Source organism: Erigeron canadensis, chromosome 3 (assembly GCF_010389155.1).
Source record: "Erigeron canadensis isolate Cc75 chromosome 3, C_canadensis_v1, whole genome shotgun sequence".
Taxonomy (NCBI): domain Eukaryota; kingdom Viridiplantae; phylum Streptophyta; class Magnoliopsida; order Asterales; family Asteraceae; genus Erigeron; species Erigeron canadensis.
This window is the reverse complement of record NC_057763.1, coordinates 36801465-36822123: the sequence shown is the minus strand read 5'-3', so window position 1 is coordinate 36822123 and position 20659 is coordinate 36801465. Positions and strand designations below refer to the sequence as shown.

At 35.0% G+C, this 20659-nt stretch overlaps 3 protein-coding genes across 3 annotated transcripts; 2 read left to right on the top strand and 1 right to left on the bottom strand.

Annotated features, from left to right (window-relative positions):
* Window positions 1-1079: 1079 nt before the first annotated feature.
* Window positions 1080-3996, top strand: LOC122591194 (IQ domain-containing protein IQM1-like). Its single transcript, XM_043763416.1, has 6 exons — window positions 1080-1257; window positions 1625-2129; window positions 2230-2410; window positions 2552-2640; window positions 2743-3163; window positions 3256-3996. Exons 2-6 carry the CDS (start codon window positions 1642-1644, stop codon window positions 3739-3741), a joined length of 1665 nt encoding a protein of 554 aa, XP_043619351.1. The 5' UTR covers window positions 1080-1257; window positions 1625-1641; the 3' UTR covers window positions 3742-3996.
* Window positions 3997-9018: 5022 nt separating this feature from the next.
* LOC122591263 (casein kinase 1-like protein 2) lies at window positions 9019-14106 on the top strand. Its single transcript, XM_043763499.1, has 14 exons — window positions 9019-9285; window positions 9439-9479; window positions 10400-10469; window positions 10563-10711; window positions 10794-10889; window positions 10975-11045; window positions 11236-11297; window positions 11399-11462; window positions 11544-11628; window positions 11735-11861; window positions 12471-12553; window positions 12631-12691; window positions 12846-12988; window positions 13649-14106. The coding sequence occupies exons 1-14, from the start codon at window positions 9210-9212 to the stop codon at window positions 13871-13873; spliced, it is 1353 nt and encodes a 450-aa protein (XP_043619434.1). The 5' UTR covers window positions 9019-9209; the 3' UTR covers window positions 13874-14106.
* A 1471-nt stretch (window positions 14107-15577) lies between these two features.
* On the bottom strand, window positions 15578-18906 carry LOC122591195 (eukaryotic initiation factor 4A-10-like). Its single transcript, XM_043763417.1, has 5 exons — window positions 18756-18906; window positions 17762-17828; window positions 17542-17645; window positions 17011-17441; window positions 15578-16388 (listed from the first exon to the last, which is right to left on the bottom strand). Exons 2-5 carry the CDS (start codon window positions 17824-17826, stop codon window positions 15753-15755), a joined length of 1236 nt encoding a protein of 411 aa, XP_043619352.1. The 5' UTR covers window positions 17827-17828; window positions 18756-18906; the 3' UTR covers window positions 15578-15752.
* Window positions 18907-20659: the final 1753 nt, after the last annotated feature.

The following is a 20659-nucleotide window of genomic DNA, read 5'->3' as shown; positions in this document are numbered from 1 at the left end:
ATAATTTTAATCGAATATAGAAATTAAACTGAGATCTTGTCTTTTACATCAACTAACCCTTATCAAACAAACGTTATAAATATTAAAATAAAATTGAAAAAAAAACTACTTTCAATTTACATGACTATACATAGTGAACATCCTGCAAACATCAACATACCACAATATCCATTACCTAAACGCACAAACATCTCTATTCCAAAAAATGAATGATAGATACGTAGATGCATAAGATTTTTCTAAGGGTATTTTAGGAAGTTATTTTACATCAACTAACCCTTATCAAATCAGCGTTATAAAGATTAAAATAAAATTAAAAAAAAATACTTTCAATCTACATGACTAAACATAGTGAACAACCTGCAAACATCAACATACCACAATATCCATTACCTAAACGCACAAACATCTCTATTCTAAAAAATGAATAATAGATACATAGATGCATAAGATTTTTCTAAGGGTATTTTAGGAAGTTCAGGAATAAAGTGTTTGGGAAAGTGTAAATTATAATGGTAAAATAAAAAATTTAAAGGTAAAGTGTTTAATTTGAGGAGAGATAGTTTGTTTATATAGAAAGTATAGATATGTTGCTTAATTATCCAGCTTAGAAGAATCATATCCATCCACAATATATATTATATTTTATATTTTATAGTAATAAATTAATTAAGTATACGTAAACTAATTATGAGTAATATATTAAAACGCATGCCGATGCTGCCATACTCTCACATTGAACTTGATAGTTTTTATGAGTTTTCATGGAACCCCATATCCAGCTTCCTTCTTTGACCATCATTTCTATACTCACAAATATATACACTTATTTATAATCTTCAAAATCTATACACATATAAATAAGCAAGCTTTTCTACAACCTTAAAGTACATTCCAAATTCTCAAGCTTTGAATCCTCAAAAACGTACAACTTAGGTTTGAATTTTGATTTCACGTATTTCATATAATCAAAATCAAAATCAAACCATATTTTTTTTCGGAAAAAAATAAAAATATTTTGGTCAATCTTCTACACAAGTAAAAATTAAAAATATTCAAAGACGTGTATTAAATTATTTTCCACAAAAGGTTCTTGTATAAATAGGAGAAGGTGAGATTTGTCATAATCATCTTATCAATACTACTACAAACAAGAAACACAAACAACTTCAACTCCACTTTCACATTCAAATATAAATAAATAAGAGAGCAAGCTAGTGTTGTTGACAAAACAAAAGCTTGAATCTTGATTCAAAGGTTAGTACTTTTAGTTTCAAGTCTGGTTATCGGGATTGAGTATCGTTGTTGTTGAATTTATGGGTTTGAATCTTTTTGTTATAAATTTTTTGGGTGGTGTTCTTTTTTTCAATGATTCAATATAAAGATAAGATTTTTATTTTAACTAAAGGAGATGTGTGTTTTTAGTGTTTGTTCAATAATTGATGATTGTATAGTTTAATTATTGCATGCTTTGACAGTAAATAATAAAACAGAAAAAAGTTTGTCCTTTATGATGTTACAAAATCATTTTGACATCTTTATGTTAATGCTAAACAATAAGTTATGGTTAATTTAATCATGCAAGTTCTAATATAATTAAGTAAATTTGATCATCATTTTGCAGGAGAGTTTTCAACTGGTATGGGTTTATCCTTGTCACTATTATCATCAGCCTGGGAAGTAATCTTGAAACATGGTTTTTTAGATCTACCTTATGATCTTGAAAACCTCGAAAATCGATTAAGATCAGATAGTTTCAAGAAACTCGAATCAGAACAACCCGAAATAAGCTCAAGGAGTTTAAGTGATTTACAAGATTATTCTAGTCCTAGTAGTAAAAGAAGGAACTCAATCTGTTTAAATACCTGTGAACCCTTAAAGATAATGCTTGAAACCACCCTTTCATTCAAGAACTTAGTTCAAGATATAAGAAAGCCCGAACCTGAAAGCACGAATGTTGAAACGGGCCATTTGGGCTCAACAAACCTTCTCCCTGAACCCGTTGTGTTCTTTTCGCCCAGGCCCGTTAGTGAGCTCAATGCTGCAGCTACCACAGTTCAGAAAATGTACAAGAGTTATCGAACACGAAGAAATTTAGCGGACTGTGCTGTTGTTATTGAGGAACTATGGTTAGTTCTAACCCGAAATTTATATATTTCATTATTGGTCTTGACTTTATTATATAAGTTTGGTTTTACTAAAATGTGCTTATGATGTTTTAATTTATAGGTGGAAGGCTTTAGATTTTGCAGCTTTGGATAGAAGCTCGGTTTCATTTTTCAACGTTGAGAAGCACGAAACTGCAGTTTCACGATGGGCTAGGGCCCGGACTCGAGTTGCTAAGGTTGGAAAAGGGCTGTCAAAGAATGAAAAGGCTCAAAAGTTAGCTCTGCAACATTGGCTTGAAGCTGTAAGCACTACTCGAAATTAGCCTTCAATTCCCTTTCTTGAATATATATATATATATATATATATATGTAGATTGGTTGTATGCAAATTTCAAGATCTTTTAATTTTGTCTAATGATTTGCTAACCTTTTTCGACTTGCAGATCGACCCACGACATCGTTATGGCCACAACTTGCATATGTACTATGACCTATGGTTCGAAAGTGAAAGCTGCCAGCCTTTCTTCTACTGGTAAGAACCTGTTTACAATTTTTTCTATTTTCATCATAAGACTTCTATAGTTTTTAAATAAAGTTTTGCTAACTTTTTTTTTTTTTTCTTGATATTATAAAGGTTGGATGTTGGAGATGGCAAAGAAATAAACCTTGAAAAGTGTCCAAGGCCGCATCTACAACGTCAATGCATCATATATTTAGGACCCAACGAAAGGGAATCGTATGAAGTGATTGTCGAAAATGGAAAGCTTGTTTTTAGACAGACCGGGTTGCTTTTGGAGACCATTGAGGGTTCCAAATGGATCTTTGTCCTAAGTACCTCGAGGAACTTGTATGTTGGCCAAAAAAAGAAGGGCCTTTTTCAACATTCAAGTTTTCTGGCTGGCGGCGCCACCACAGCCGCTGGGCGCCTAGTCGCCCACGGCGGTATACTAGAGGCTATATGGCCATACAGTGGTCACTATCTCCCAACTGAAGAGAACTTTAGGGAATTCATTTCTTTCTTAGAGGATAATCATGTTGATCTTACAAATGTCAAGGTATATATTTATTATTTTTGCCTTTAAATAAAGGTTGTACAACTTTCATACTTAATTTGGGTTCTGATTTCTGATTGTAATTCTTAATGCAGAGATGTTCTGTTGATGAGGATGATGTCAGCGTCGGGTTTTCGTTTAAGGTGGCTGAAACTGAACAAGAAACAGGACCCGAATTAAAGCCAAAACCACTTGTTATCCCACATCAAAGACTTGTTGATATTATCCGTACACCTACCCGTGTCACAAGTACATCCAACGTTGACGCGGGCAGACCTGTTTCAGCCCGTGGACTAGATATTGTCAGGGCAAGCCCGGCCAAATATGACTTGGCTAGCCGTTTGTCATGCAAATGGTCATCAGGAACCGGACCACGTATTGGATGTGTTAGGGATTACCCGGTCGAGCTACAATCTCGAGCCCTTGAACAAGTCAACTTATCTCCTCGGGTCCATCCAACAAACTTTGCGAATTACGGGCCAATCCCATCACCAAGACCAAGCCCAAAGGTCCGCCTCTCACCACGACTTTCGTACATGGGACTCCCTAGCCCAAGGACTCCCATGGCTGCTGCTAGCTAAGTTAATCGAGTTAGAAAACGCTGAATCCATTCGTTTATTTTAACTCGAAAATGACCTACAAAAGTTGACTTATTGGTTCATTTTTTACTATATAGGTGACATGTAATATCCTGTTGTACCCAGTTTTTTTATCACTGCTTTTTTTGGGCAGTTGGGTTTTTTAAGTCGATTGTTTAATTTCTTTGTAAAGAATAAAAGCAAGTTGATATATAATATAATTGTAATTGAATGAATAAACAAAAGTGGCTTGATTGATTTCGCATGCATGTCGGCATACTAACTTTTCATAACAAGAGCCAAGAAGTACCTTTTTATTTGGCTTTTGATTAATAAAATTATCAAGGACAATCTTTTAATATTGAAAAGAATGGATAAAGAACGATTCCATAATTAAAGGGATCAGATTCGTAATTAAAGATTAAACGAATAAGGTTTTAGGGCCTGTTTTTTATTCAAATGTGCGGCCTAATTCGGAGAATGAAGGCTATATGAAGATGTACTTAACGGGATTTAAATATGAAAACACTTTCAAATTAAAGATGGTACCATATTAGTTTGATTTTTCTTTCTTTTTACTTTTTTTTTTTTTTTTGTGAACAACTAGAATCTACAACAAGATGTTATGGAAATCGATCATGTTGAACTAGGAACCCAGCCATATCAAACCAAAAACCGTTCAAATAAAAAACCGGTTACAAACAGATAGATGTCTCACTTGGTCAGACGATCACCAGTTCAACTTGCCGAATCAACCTGGTTAGTTTAAATAATGCTTTTAACAACTATAGTGAGAGTGACCTTTTGCCTTTATTACTGGCTTATTGCATAATCTATACTACTAAATAAAGATTATACATCTTTGTTGAAAAGTTAAAAAAAAGAGAGATGCAAAATAACCATTATACCCTTAATGAATTAACTTACACCATTGGTCCCTTATCTTTTAAAATATCTCATTACCCCTTTAGATTAATTATCTCTACATCAATTACATTTATATCAACCTACACCACTCGACACCGCCACCACCACCACCACCAATAGTCGCGCCATCACCACTTGTTGTCGACACCACCAGACCATCGTAACCATCACCGCCGCATTACGCGGGTACCGTGCTAGTTATAGAGAGTTGAAATGACTAGAATGTACTTAAGTCAATACTTTAGACCATCAAGTAATAGGGACGGTACAACACCCTTCGAAGCATGTAAAGCCCATTTCTTATCTGGGCCCACACAAACAACATAGTGCTCTACTTTTATAGGCCGTTAATTAGGCTACACTAGCCATGCACAAAAGTCGATTTTTCGCCACCCGGCCTGAACCGGGTTAGGTCAACGGATCTAGAAATCGGGTTTGGTCAAACCCGAACCGGGTTGAACCCGGCTTTTGGTCAAAGGCGGATCGATTATTCCCGCCCCCAAAACCGAACCCAACCCGATTTAGATCCCGGTATCTACCTGGTTTTAAAACCCAAAACCGAAACTGGTTTCAAACCGTCAGGTTTTCTAAAAACCGAACCGGTTTTGGTCGAACCCGACCCGATATAGATCCCAATGTCTATTGGATTTTAAAACCCAAAACTGAAACTAGTTTCAAATCGTCGGGTTTTCCAAAAAAACGAACCGGTTTTGGTCAAACCCAAGTTTGATTTCGTTTTTTGACTCAATTTTTGAAAAACTGGTTTTTGTGTGCATCTCTAGGCTGCACATATATAGCTATCATTTCTAATTATGTGTCGCAAGAACAGCCAAGTTTCATGGTGGATTTGTTTTTGTGGATGACAATGAGAGTCCGATTGTAGAATACAATTAGGCCATCATCCAAAGAACTTGTATTGCACAAGGGGTTTCACCGTAAGGAGTTAAAAATAACAATGCCAAAAGCAGCCCTATTATTATCATTATTAGGAGAATTTAGCTAATATTTTTAATTGGATTATTCATTTTCCTTTTTCATATATTAAATTGAGCAATGACTAGTACCAAAACCATTTCCATATATTTAATACTGCTAATTACATATGTATTATAGTCTTTGACATTCATTGTATTCTTTTCTACTTTGGTGAACAAAAATTTAGCAGACAATTAGTTGTAAAGTATGTATTTAAAATCATATTTGGTAATTTGGTATGAACGGTGAGCAAGATGATGATGACTCAAACACTTATATATTGTTTCATTTGTTAAGTTGTACCAACCTTACATGTTTTAAGAATTAAGCGGACTAGTATTTTCTATCTTTTTTGGGAAAATATCTATTACTAACATATTGATATGGATTTAAATTTATTCTTTTTAGAATACAAAAACTAACAATATACTCTTTGACTTAATAACTATCATATACGTTATAACATTAACTAATAATTTTACCATGAAAGGTTAAAAACATAATATTTTCAGTTCCCGTTTTACCTATATGAATTTTATTATTCTAATAGGAAAAATCTATTCATAACAAAAATTTTCGATGGCACGGAGCATTTAGCCGTAAAGTTATCCCAGATGAAATTCATTTTATAAAATGTTTAGTTGGCCGTTGAAAAAGAAAACTTTACACACTTCCGGCTTTCTAATTTTGCTTTTAGATATTAAGTTCTTTCACGTTATAAAATCTTTTAATTTTAGTTTTTAAGATTTTGTAATTTTGTCTCTAATCTTTTACCATACTTTTATTTTCCCTGTAACTTTTGATTTATTTTAACATTTAATTAACTTTATGTTTGACTAAAAAAAAATCAGGTTAACTTTGGCTATGTTTGACACAAGCTTTTCGAAAGCTTTTCAGAAACTTTATCTTTTTATTTTAAACTAAAAGCTTCTTAAATAACAAAGATGATGTATTATTTATAAATCAAAACTAGCAAGGATACATAATTTTAAACTATAAAAGATATCATTTTTTTTAACAACAAAGATGATGTATTATTTATAAATCAAAACTAGAAAAGAGCTAGCAACAAAACAAAGTACAATAAAAAAGATTACAACATCAAAAATTAAAATACACTATTAAACTCATAATGGCCTGGATGATTTTACGCCTATTACATCATTTATCCCAGTCATACCCCACCTTGTTTGCTATATTCAAGATCTAAAGATATGTCAAATAATGAATTTCTTCAAATATAACTTAAGACGAAACAAAAGTCTTATTGTGGGTCACTTCATTTTGAAGACATAAGGCCCATGCTTATAGTGTCGAACCTCCGTCGAAAGCACTTCAAAAGCAGCCAACGGTTCAGACGCAAGTAGCACCAGGCGTGTCTAGGACGGCGTCTGGTGCTTTGTTCGGAAGTTAGACGCACCAATTTGAGTTCATGTGGGGCCCGAATCAGTATTAATGGTACATAACTAAAAAAAAACATTTTTTTTTGAAAACTACCAACAACTAGTTTCAAAGACCCGCTCCTCTTTATTTTTTATTTTATTTTATTTTGTTTTCCTATTTAAACAACACCCCTTATTCACATTTTACCACCATTTCTTCACATTTTACTTCCATCTTTTAATTTCTTACTCAAAAACACATCTTTCTCTCAACATTTCATCAATCAAAATGCGTAGGAGAATCAACAAAAACCTTCCAAACCAAAACCAATACCAATACCAACACACTCTCGTTGATTTTGATGCACTTCTAGGTTTGGAACCTCTTCCACCAGTGGGATCTCCCCTCTCCATGTCGTCGTCTAATATGGTGGGGACCTCTAGCAGCTTTGGTTTGATGAACTAATCATTTTCGAACTTGTTAGGTTTGCCCACAGTTAACGAACAGTTTCAACAGTTCATGTTGACGCAACAATTTCGTGAAATTGCTGCTGTGAATCAATCCTACCTGAGACCAGTATGTGAGACTTTTTCTCAACATTCACGAACTAGTGTCGCCACTGCAGAGGAAGAAGAAGTCCAAGAAGTTTTTGCACCGCTCAAACGAGTGACAAAAAAAAAGGGTTGATGCAGCGGAGAAGGCGAAGTGGTTCATGGACGAGGCGTTTTTGTTGTCTAAGGCGTGGACACATGCTTCACTAGACTTCATTGTTGGTATTAGCCAAGATGAGACAATGTTTTAGCGTAAAGTGATCGAATGGTTCAATGAGGACCCCCCCAATCGGAGAGCGAAACAAGAGTCATCTACAAGGGAAATGGAACAAGATCAAGAGTACTACTAAGAAGTTTGGAGCAATCTTGAAGAAGATGTAAGAGCAGGGACGACAGAGCAGTGCAAATAAGAGACAAGTGTAAAATGCCGCTCATCAACAGTATTTGAAGGTTCATGGACCGCCCCAGTTTCAGTATGAGGCGTGCTACGAGGTGCTGAAAGATTGTCCCGCCTTTTGGCAAGAACATAGTGTTGCCAAACGAGGCATAGGTGATTATGCTGATTTGGGTGATTATGTTGATTTGGGGCAATCGAGTATGGAGCCGGATGTGGCGATAGACCGGTTGTTTAAGGATGACCCAATTCGGAGACCACCGGGTCGTAATGTTAGTTGGAAAATGTCAAGTGATTCAGATGCCACTTCTAGCCGTGGTGGTTCGAGTGGGTCAGAATAGGCCTTAAGCAAGCTTGATCAAATGCTCTTTCTGCAACAAGAGCAGATGAGAAAAATTGATGAGGATAGGAAGAAAATAGAAGTGGAACGGAAGATGAGACAAGATGATCGTTTCCGAAAACAGGTTAGGGCGGCGTTTAAGCTTCTGCAGCAGCCGATTCCCACCGGCATAGATGAAGACGAGTTGGAGCAGATCAGGACTACCCTACAGGTCACATTTTAAGCATATCTAGGTTTAGTTTGTATATTTAGTTTAATGTGTTTTAATTCTTAGGTTTAATTTTTAGGTTAATGTGTTTAATGTTTTATTTTTAAGAATTTGTAATGTGTTTTATGTTTTATTTTTAAGTATTGTAATGCGTTTTAATTATAATAAAATAATGGATAAATAGTGTTAGAAGTAAAGTTATAAGGAGATGGCGTTTTTGGTGTGTCTATAAGTTTGATGAATAGTGTTAGAAGTAAGTGTTATAAGGAAGGACTAATGGAGAAAAATATAATCATGTTTAAAACGTACCTTTTCTTTTATCATCAGTTAATTTAATAATTTAATAAGACAGTTGACTATACTGACACACACCGGCCTTTAATTCAGAAGGTATCTATTATCCATCTCGGTTCAACTTCAACAACACTGACCCACTTTCGGTTCTCACTTTTAACAACCACAACTACAACGCGTGTAAGACCTTTTCTATTTTCTAACTACTCCGGTAGTTAGAAAACGATACTTGTGCTACTCTCTCTCTTTCTTTCTCATTTTAATCCTTTTCCAAATTTCCTTCAAACCCATTTCACTCTTGACAATTTTCTATCATACCCATTTTTCAAAATTGTATCTTTTTTTTTTTGGTAAAGAAAATTGTATCTTTTTCATTTTTTTAATAAAAAGATTATATATATGGAACCTCGTGTTGGTAATAAATTTCGTTTAGGTCGGAAAATTGGCAGTGGATCCTTTGGTGAGATCTATTTAGGTCTGTAATCATTCTTTTTTTCCCCACTTTTTTGGTATATCGTTTCTAATTTCAAAAATGCCCAGAATCTATGATGTCATATAATGTCAATTCCTGATTAATCTTTTTGAATTGATTTGGTTTTATTGAAGTTTTTTTTTTATGTTATTTTAGGTACTAATGTTCAGACGAATGAAGAAGTTGCAATTAAGCTTGTGAGTTTTTTTTTTTTTTTTTTATATATAATTGTTGTAAATTTTAGGACTTTTTTTTTCTTCAGATAATGTTATTATTTGTTGATCAATTTGTTTAAAGTTTAACTATTGAATGTTGGTTTTTAGTGGTTATTTATTTATTATTTGAAAGATTAATGAATTGTGTAGGTATTGGGATATTTTAATTAGGTAAAATTTAGTAGTAATTGAGTGTTGCCATAAATCTTGGTTATATAAAGTAGGGTTAATGTAAAAAGTTATGTCTTTTTAGATACTATGCAAATGAGAATGTGTATCCGGTTTCATAAAACAGGGAGGATTTTATTCATATTTGAAGTGATCATGTATGCGTAGTTAAGGTTAGTATGTTAAGTTTAATGGTGGCACCTTATCTGAAATTCTGAATAGTGGAAAACGAAGTGCGTTAATGTGGGATACATACAGCACATAGTGCCACTCTTTTTTGATAACTTAGCTACGTGAATGGTGCATTAATGTGTAGTGGAAGGAAAAAGAACAAGAGATATAACCATAAGAAACATATATAAGAAGATAAGGGTATGTATTGGTCTATGCACAAGTTGCACTATGACACTTATAACTAAATTAATATATGTATCTCTATACCCATACCTAAAAGCAGCTTCGAAAAATTACACATGAAGGCCCTAAGTCACCTAGAAAGTCTGGAGGAAGTTACCTTGTAAAATGAAAACTACCTAAAAGTTGATTGCTGGTGCGAACAATCAACTTTAAAATAGCGTACATTGTATATCCTGTACTAGTTTTCTAATTTAAGTATGACTAAGGTTCTGCATTTCAAGATTGTGTAGCTGTCACGTAGTGATACCTTAGTTACTAAATACTTTGTATTGGTTTGTGTCACCTTCTTTCCTCTTACAATTTGTAATGGTTGCCAGGAAAATGTCAAGACAAAACATCCACAACTACTGTATGAGTCCAAGTTGTACAGAATTCTACAGGGAGGAAGTAAGGAGCTAAATTTTTTTTTCATTATAAATTTAAGAATTCGTTTTCCTGTAACTGAGTCAACTTACTAATTGCACCATGGTGCTATTCTAGCTGGTATTCCAAACGTGAGATGGTTTGGCGTGGAGGGAGATTATAATGTTCTGGTGATGGATTTGCTTGGGCCCAGTCTTGAAGATTTGTTCAATTTCTGCAGCAGGAAACTCTCCCTGAAAACAGTTCTAATGCTTGCAGATCAAATGGTTAGCTAGTTACTAATTCTTTGTTATATGTATCTTGTTTTAACCTCTACATCTAATGACTATCTGGTGATAATCTTTTCAGATCAATCGAATTGAATTTGTTCATTCCAAATCATTTCTACATCGTGATATTAAGCCAGACAATTTTCTAATGGGTTTGGGACGCCGTGCAAATCAGGTAACATATATTGGTCATTTAGCTTTCTAGCAATATGGAGCCTTGATTAAGATTATTTAGTTATTTTCCTTTTGTGGTTATGCAGGTTTACATTATTGACTTTGGTCTAGTCAAGAAATACAGGGATACTACAACTCACCAGCACATTCCATACAGGTGAATGTTTAACAACTTCTTCATGGTTTTCACCTTTTTCATATAGTTAAGGTACATTAGTAAATGTTTTCATCTCCATGTTGGTTTATGTATGTTAGGATATGTGCATCTATTATACATATGTTATTTGCATGTATTATACTTATCAATGGCATACGTATGTTCAAACATTAGCTTACTTATTTTGCAGGGAGAACAAAAACTTGACTGGGACTGCTAGATATGCAAGCATGAATACTCATCTTGGGATCGGTATGCATTGCTACCTATGCATGAAATATTCCACTCTTATGCTGGAAGATGCTGTCATGTGAATTTTGACTTGTGTATGCTTTTGTTGCTGGAACGTGTAGAACAAAGCAGGAGGGATGATTTAGAGTCTCTTGGATATGTTCTCATGTATTTCTTAAGAGGAAGGTAAAACACAATTAATTACTTTTCCATTCTTAGACCTCTCCTCTCTACATCAGTCAAATGATATCTGTGTTTTATTACCAGCCTTCCTTGGCAAGGGCTGAAAGCCGGAAATAAGAAACAGAAATATGAGAAAATTAGCGAGAAGAAAGTTTCTACATCAATTGAGGTATTTCACCTCTCAATTGAGAAAATAAGAAGTGAAATACGAGATTAGTTGTCTTCCTCTCTTTGTCTATAATGCACGGGTAATAATTTTTCTCACTTTCGCTCAGGCCTTGTGTCGTGGTTATCCAACTGAGTTTGCATCATACTTTCATTACTGCCGTTCACTACGGTTTGAGGACAAACCGGACTATGCCTATCTGAAGAGAATATTCCGCGACCTCTTTATCCGTGAAGGTTTGTACTTTCCCCAGCCCATAACATATTTTAAGGTGGCAACATGGGTGGACCTGGCCGCCTGGGTAACATGTTCCGGTTAAAACTTAAAACATGAAATTTTCTGGTATGTGTCAACATGGACCAGCTGACTTCAGTTGACCAGCAGACACATTCTTGACCATCTTTCTAAACAAAATATGAATAGTGAGGTTGTGTTTGGTTGCATGGAATGACTCCAGGAGTGGAAGTCATTTCATTACAATGTTAATCATGTGTTTGGTTGACCACCATGAATGGAATAACTCATTCAAAATGTAATGTGATTCCTTGAACAACTGCTTTTTGTATTCTTCACAAATGTGTTCTTTAAGTTTAAAAAGCAGCGTGCTTACAATCATATATACTAATATTAACCAATATTTGAATCGAAACATTTTGGAGTTGTATGTATCTCAATATATTTTGGGTAACCTTATACTTGTTTGACCCATTTGAGCTGTTTCTCTGTTGGGTTACTTTTTTTTTTGTTGACTTATTTGCGATTATAAAAGTATTTTTGGGCTTAGATTGCCCTACTTAGATACAGATAATAGTATATCAGCCTTTCTTAATTTCTTTTTTGTATAGGGTTTCAGTTTGATTACGTTTTTGATTGGACGATTTTGAAGTATCAGCAGTCACAAATTGCAGCTCCTCCTACCCGTGGTCTTGTAAGTATCATAAATTTTTTGCTTCATGCGCTTTTTTTCCAGAATTAAAAAAGTAAGCCTATTGTCCTATCTGTTAGGGTGTCGGTGCCGGGCCGAGTTCTGGGACCCCCCCTGTTATTCCGAATGGTGATAGGCCAGGTAAAATTTCTATGTAGGTTATAGTTTTCTACTTCAGGGATACATTTGTTTATAAATATTGAGCTATTAATGTTGTAGATTATTGGGGAGAACTGTCAATTTAGTAAATTCTTGGGGCCGGATGTAGTTAACTTGGATCTGTCATCTGTTTTAGGTGAGGAAAGTGGGAAACAGACTGGCTTGTCTTCACTGGACCCTTCTCGTCGGAGAAATTCAGCACAAATCACAAACTCTGGCAGTCTAGCTAAGGAGAAGAGTCCTGTTGCTAACGATGCAGCAATCAGCACGGATGCCATGGTGGGTTCTTTGAATTGTGCTTATAATGCAAGTGTATGTGTTTGTGTGTGTAAACTCAATTTCTTATTGCTTGATATGTGTAAATCTGGAGAAATAGGCAGGTTGGGTGACAGGTCATAAATGGTCATTTTTGTATACAGGTCAAAAAGGCCCAGTTTGGGTTGCACAGACCCGCTAATACTTTTTCTTCACTATTTTAAACAATTTATGCATTAAAAATGATTACATCCATATTAATACCATAGCAATAGTACAAGTTTAAAGAAAACGATCAGTACATTCTAAGCATTATATGAGTAATACATATGAGGCGACCTCTACTATATTCTATCAAAACATATCATTTTCTGCTTCTTTTTTTTTTCATGAACGTTTAATCCCTCCCCTTTGACCTGGTACTCAAGTAGGCATGCGTGTGACCAGGGAAGGAATCAAATCTCGTTTAGTAGAAAGGGAATTTTCAATAGCATATTCTATTATTTTAATCACTTTCCTGTTCGGTTATTATAGATTTATAGGTAAATAGTGCTCTGTTGCAATACGAGTGCTGATTTAAAAGTTATGTCTACAATATTAACGACGTAATCTTGTTTTCCCCTTTTCATATATGCACATGTAATTGACATTGCCCAATATGCATTTTTGACTGTAATGCCATAGATGTCAAGCTCTGGGTTTGGTGGGAGAGCAAGTGGGTCGATGAGACGAGGTAATGATGTGGACCCCACAGGTCGTTCACGTATTGACGAGACCAGACAGAAAAGTTCACCACAAGCTGGATCCTCTGATCCTAGAAACAGGACCGTAGCTACAGCAAAGAAGTATGAAACCACTCTCAAAGGTATGGAGAATCTAAATTTTGAAGACGAAGAAAGGATTCGTTAACTATCCGTAAGGGACTCAGATATCTTGTAAATTGTACAATCTTTTTTCTTAAGACAAGAAAATCACCCACCCACCCCATAGGCCATAGCCCATGGTCTTCCAAATGAGCACCTTTAAGAGGGAAGTTTCGTCTTGATAGTACTTAATTGTGAATTTGTGATAGCTGATGACAGACATACTGAACTGTAAATCTGTAGCTTTTATGATTAATCTCTGTTACCGTTTCTTTTTCATAGTAGAAATCTTAATATGAGTTTAATTTATTTTTTTGGCTATATGTAAGCTTTCTAATTGGCTTGGCTCTGTTTATGTATCCGATAGATATGGAAGTTTGATTATAAATGTTTAAGCTCTGTAGGCTTATTTACAAAACAAAATCAAGTAGAATGGTTTTTTAGAGATCTCTGAAAACCATGACAAAGTTAATTATATAATTAGCTCGGAATTAAAATGAAACTATAATTATATAAGAGATCAACAACTTTTGATAACAGCTCCTCAGCATTCACAACGTAAAGCTTATGGATGTCGAATAACATATCATCTTCTCAGTCACAAGAAGCAGCATGGTTGGATCAGTGGTAAATACCCTTGCCTCTGGAGACAGAGGTCATGGGTTCGATCCTCATCCCATGCAAAGGTTGGAGGGCCTTTTCTACCATTTAGGTAGAAACTGGAAGCAGCCTCTCTACTTAGGTAGAGGTAAGGTCTGCCTACATCTTAACCTCTCTCATACACCGTCGAGGTATTGGGGCTCAAAACCCGCGGCACTGAGCAGTTACTTACAGTTACTTTTTTCTCGGTCACAAAATTTATCGGTCCCAGTGATGGCTAGATTTTTGAAGAGATCACGAAGTGTCGAGCTTCCATTCTTCCTTTTCTACATTGGCCTAGGAAACTGCTGTAACACCTTGCAATGAGTTTATAAGATTTCTTGAGATGACTAGTGCTGCAAGAGGTGATTTGGTAGTGAATACCTCATATTAAATCTTTGCAGGAAGAGCTGGAAAATGAAAAATAGATAGTTTGTAATGTCAGATGATGCTTATGATTTCTAACTACATGAGATCAAAATAACCAGTTTCACACTAACTGCAATAAAACTGTATCAAATGGTTAAGCAAAACAACTCGCATACCCTTAGCTTCTCAACAGCTTAATAAACTTTCAAGACAACAACATCACGAATGAGTATTAATACTTCAGCCCATCAAACCACTACACAATCAGTTACAAAATGTGCATCCAAGCATCCCTTAATGAATGTATTTTGTACTTAGCCTCGGTACAATGTATAATTTGAAGATGCTGGACACGCTGTAATTTCTTGATGTAGAATATTTTATTGTAGACTTCGCTTTTTAAAGCTCGCATAAGGGCTATGAATAAGGTACAATACTCGTTTTATTCATATATAGCCCTAAAGGGCATGGGCTACATTTAGCAACGAATATGTAGACTTTTTGCGTAGTAACAAATTATTGATAAACTATGCTCGTTTTAACCTTCACATTGCAATAATGAACCCTGTCTAAATAGCTTTTACCTGGAACTGAACATGGACCACCACATGAACAAATAAACAATACAACACCAAAACAGAATGTGATTGTCAAGATTTTGTAGTACCAATAATCAATAAGTAATTTTAGAACATACATGTCTAAAGTTCGATCAAAATTGCAAGCATACTGAAAGATGGAATTCAAACAAATACCTATTTCATACAATCCAAGATAATTAAACAGTACAAACATGGTTGCAAATACTAGTATCAAAGATGAACTCCAAAGATCTTTCAATAACTTAAAACAAAGCAAAAGTAACAATCAGTTTCAAAACTGAAGACACGGAAACGAGCCAAATCTTTCAAATTAGATCAGATGAGATCGGCAACATTCGATGGAAGCTCCTCAACGGTCACACTGTAAAACTTCTGGATATCGCCAAGCATCTTCTCATCATCCAACGTCACAAAGTTAATAGCCACACCCTTTCTTCCAAATCGTCCACTACGACCAATACGATGAAGGTAGTTTTCGGGCTGGGTAGGAAGATCGTAGTTTATGACAAGTGAGACTTGCTGGACATCGATACCACGTGCCAGCAGATCAGTGGTGATGAGAACACGAGATGAACCAGATCGAAACTCACGCATGATGATGTCTCGCGTGTTCTGGTCCATGTCACCGTGTGTGGCTGAGACAGTGTGGTCACGGCTTCTCATTTTGTCGGTTAACCAGTCAACCTTCCTTCGGGTGTTCACAAAAATGACACTTTGGGTGATTGCTAAAGTCTCGTAAAGATCACAGAGGGTCTCGAGCTTCCAATCCTCTTTTTCTACATTAACATAGAACTGCTTGATACCTTCCAAGGTGAGCTCATCACGCTTGACGAGAATCCTCACTGGTTTGTTCATAAACTTTCGGGTAATTTCAAGGGCCTCTGGTGGCATTGTTGCAGAGAACACCCCAACTTGAACCTTTGAAGGCAACAGCTGGAAGATATCATAGATCTGGAACGAACAATATAACTTGTTAAGTTAAATACTAAATCAGATCATAAGATAAAATAGAGAGATAAACCGACCCATGTTTGTTTGTGAAACAAATAAAGAAAGAAAGAAAACAAGGATAGATGGGTCCAAATACATGAATGGTAGTTTTAATACTAAACTGATATTTAAGTTGAGATAATATTTAGAATCATATTTCACAACAACTATTTGGTAATTCTTCCACAGAATAATACAGGTTAAAATAACCTGATATAATTATATGAGCTGAACAAAAAGCATCCATTAATCCACCCATTCTGCCACCTTATTCGTAAATTGACGATATGCTAAGAGTAACATTAATGTGGCAATTAACATATATTTTATTTATAAAATGTCAAGCAGGTAAATAAACAAGTTGGCTTCAAAGAGAACCTGTTTGAAGCCTCTGCCGAAAGTTTAATTTGAAATCATATATGTAACTATAAACAGTATGTTTTCAAAACTTCACAGAAAACCTTTCGAGCCAAACCCAGTTCATATCCTTGGGTATGCATCTTACCCAACCATCCAAATGCAGACATTATGCAACCTCAAAAGTAAATTGACAATACAAACAGATGAAAGTAAATTCAAGAACCTGGTCCTTGAAACCTCTTGAAAGCATCTCATCAGCCTCATCCAATACAAACATTTTTATGTGATCAGATCGAAGGGACTCCCTTCGCAACATGTCAAACACACGCCCAGGAGTACCAACAACGACATGAACCCCAGCTGAGAGAATACGCTGGTCCTCACGAACACTGGTCCCACCCACACAAGCATGAACCTTTACGCCAAGGTAGTCACCAAGAGCTCGCATGACTTTCTCAATTTGCTGTGCCAACTCACGAGTTGGTGCTAGAACTAAAGCTTGACATTCTACTGCATTATAGTTGAGTTGTTGAAGAATACCAGAACAGAAAGTGGCAGTCTTTCCTGTCCCAGATTGTGCTTGCTGAATTACATCAAGACCCTTGGTAAAAGGAACAATACCCCTCTGTTGGATGGCTGATGGTTTCTCAAAACCTACATCAACACAAGTCATCCTTCAAAACTGAACAAGAAGTTGAGATAATTCATTGCAACTACATTATAAATCTAAATAAAGTTGCAATAGCAGACCTACCATATGCATAAATGCCCCTCAATAGATTTTCTTGTAGACCCATGGCATCAAAGCTTTCATGGATCTCATCATATGACCGGAAGAAGTCTTCATCAGCTGAAAGTCTGCATGGTTAATTAAAATGCATCACCTTAAATGCTGGACACCCAACTTAAATAAAGCACATCAAATGAATACCAAGTGTACAGTCAAATTGAAAAACTCGATAAACAAAACTTACTCGCTCATTTTGGAGTCAAATTGTCGGTAATCAAATTGGGACCCTTCTGGTGCAACACCTGCCATGACTGCAAAGAAATAAAAACAATCAACCCAAGAAACACAAACCACCCCCTTTTCAATCTTGGCACATATTTCCAAGTTTAAATTTACACTAAAAGGTTGCCAATACTATCTATGACATTACTCAAAACTGATTTAAAATAATGTTAAAGGTTAACTTAGGCCACAAAAAAGAAACCAACAACTTCTACGGACAAATTAATTACTGAAGCTATGAGCATAGTCACCAACCACAACATCCAGTAAACTATATATTAATGATAAATGGTAAGCACATACTTTCATCCAATCCGTATAGGCCAAAAGGGTTAAAAATAGATTTCCTTATAACATAACTAGATGCATAAAGCTTCTTCCTTTAGCTCGCTAATGGTAGTAGTGACCACGTTAAGCACAATGTGGCTCCATACTCTTAGTATACTAACAAAAGGTTTTTAAGTTCCACCTTATACTAAAGAAATGTCTAATTTCCACACACCGTTAAAGAGCACAAAAAACATTTTTTTGAAGAAAGCTCACAGATTTAACAAATCATAACACAGATGAAGCCTCCAATATCCATCATTCAGCAAACAATACATACATATCTCCAAAAATATAATGTCCATATAATATTTACCTACAAATTTATATACTTTTGTAGTATGTATAACAAAAACATAATCCGTCATTATTTCACAAACAAATTACTATTATTATTATTAAATAAATTTATACGATTTTTGTGGTACGTTCAGAATGCTAATTTCTTAATTAATTAGCCAGCTGATATTGTCATCAGTCTAAAGACCTGAATCTCAAAATATAATATAACAATAACAAACTATAAGCAACACTTTATATTAAAAAAGGAAAAAATTAAAACATTAACATCTATTTACTTACACAGACAAACAAAAAAGAGCTAAAAAGATATATACATATATGCGTACCTGATTGATTGTGGTGGGAAAAAAAGAGAGAGAGATTGAAAGTGTAAAAGAGAGTGAATTAGGGTTTTCTCAAACTCCTCGGATCGACGCCGTGGAGTTGAGGAAAGAAAAGAGATGCGTGTGTTTCGTGAGATTTATATATATAAGATAGAATAGAAAGTGATGGTGGGCGAATTGATGGAAAGATATACCTTTACCCTAGTTCTTGTTTTTTTTTTCTTCCTTTGACGTTTTTGCCCTTGTGTTTTAACATATTTCCTTGAACCAAAAACTTGTTAAAAAGGAAGAAAAACAAGAACAAGACTCGATCCTAAACGGAAAATATGGAGAAGGTAACTCTAGACGATCTCACTTCTACCTAAAGGCAGAGAGACTGGTTCAAAAAAGACTTCAGTCACAAAGAAGTAAAAGACAAAAAAAAATGTAAAGGGTTTAATTATCATGCCTATGAGCTAGATAACACAAGAAGATATACTTGTTAAACAAAATATAACTTATAAAATATTCATACTCTTCGAACCAAAAACTAGTAAAAAAACACATGTAGCTTATAGGATATGAGTTTTTTTTAGGTCGTGTTTATTTTTACTTCAAATATATGCAAACTATTTTATGTTTGTGGTGCGTAATATAAGTTATGGAAAGAGTCAATAACGGGGCTAGGATTTTAGTCTGGGGGACGTCGAACGGTTTTTCATAATATTAACAAGTGTAAAACTAAATTACAAATTTAAATTACCTCAATATCATTATCAATTACCGTTAACAACAAAACTAAATAAGCACTTAAAATTAGTACTAATATATAGTTTTATAAACATTATGGGGTTACCATGACCATATTGGCCATCACAAAATTACGCCACTGAAGAGGGTTTGTTTGGGACCAGAGGCCGAGCCAGGAATTTAGGTTAAGGGGTACCAAAATTAGTGACGGTAAACAGTTACGGGAATCTGCTATACATACACTTGAATGAAAATAATTAAGGTTGAAGCAAATTTATACATAACTATATGCGCGTAACAGTAAGATATATTAAACATTAGTTATAAGTAGAAAATTAAAACTTTTATTTAAATAAAATAACTTTGCTTTTAACTTTTTATCTCTTTATCTTCCTTACAAATCTGAAAGCTTCACATCCTGCATATCAATGGGTGCTTCATACTAAGAATCCCCTTATATCAAACAGTCAAAGTTATTAAGCACCTATCTTTCAACATCTATTTTTAGTTTTATCTTCATCATCATCCACCACTCTTTCCATGTATTGCTTGAATTTCAATTTCTTCCAAGCAACATACACATACATAAACAAGATTTGGGGGGTTGGTCATGGCCACCCTTGCCACCCGCATGGTTCCGCCTCTGTTTGGGACAAAAATATAGACTTCATTATGGCATCATTTGGTTTAAAAAGAAAACATTAAATTTATTGTTTCACGCATCTCATTCACTATCAATTACACTTCTTCCCCTCTAATCACTTTTTGGCCATCCTCTCCCACCATCGTCCTTACCCTTCATTGACTACCCCCTCGGTCAGTTTCTACCTTTTCCGACCATCCTTATACTTGCTTAGTTGCTTTCCTTTCTTACACCATCCATTTTTTGGCATCCCCTTACGTCCATCCCTTTACATTATTTTTAGTTTTGATTAGATGCAGTAGCAAAGTAAATGTGATGTGTGATAGGTCAAATATGGGCTATGACTAAAACAAGTAAAAGTAATTTCATTTGCATGTTTCATTTGCAATTTCGGGGGAAAAAAACGGTTATTGGTATATGTATAAGTGAAAAGATCAAACTCGACTCGACCATTTAATAAGTTTTTTTTTTCTTTTAAGAATATGCTCAATTATAAATTCCGACAAATACATTTACCAAAACTCGTTATAAAAAT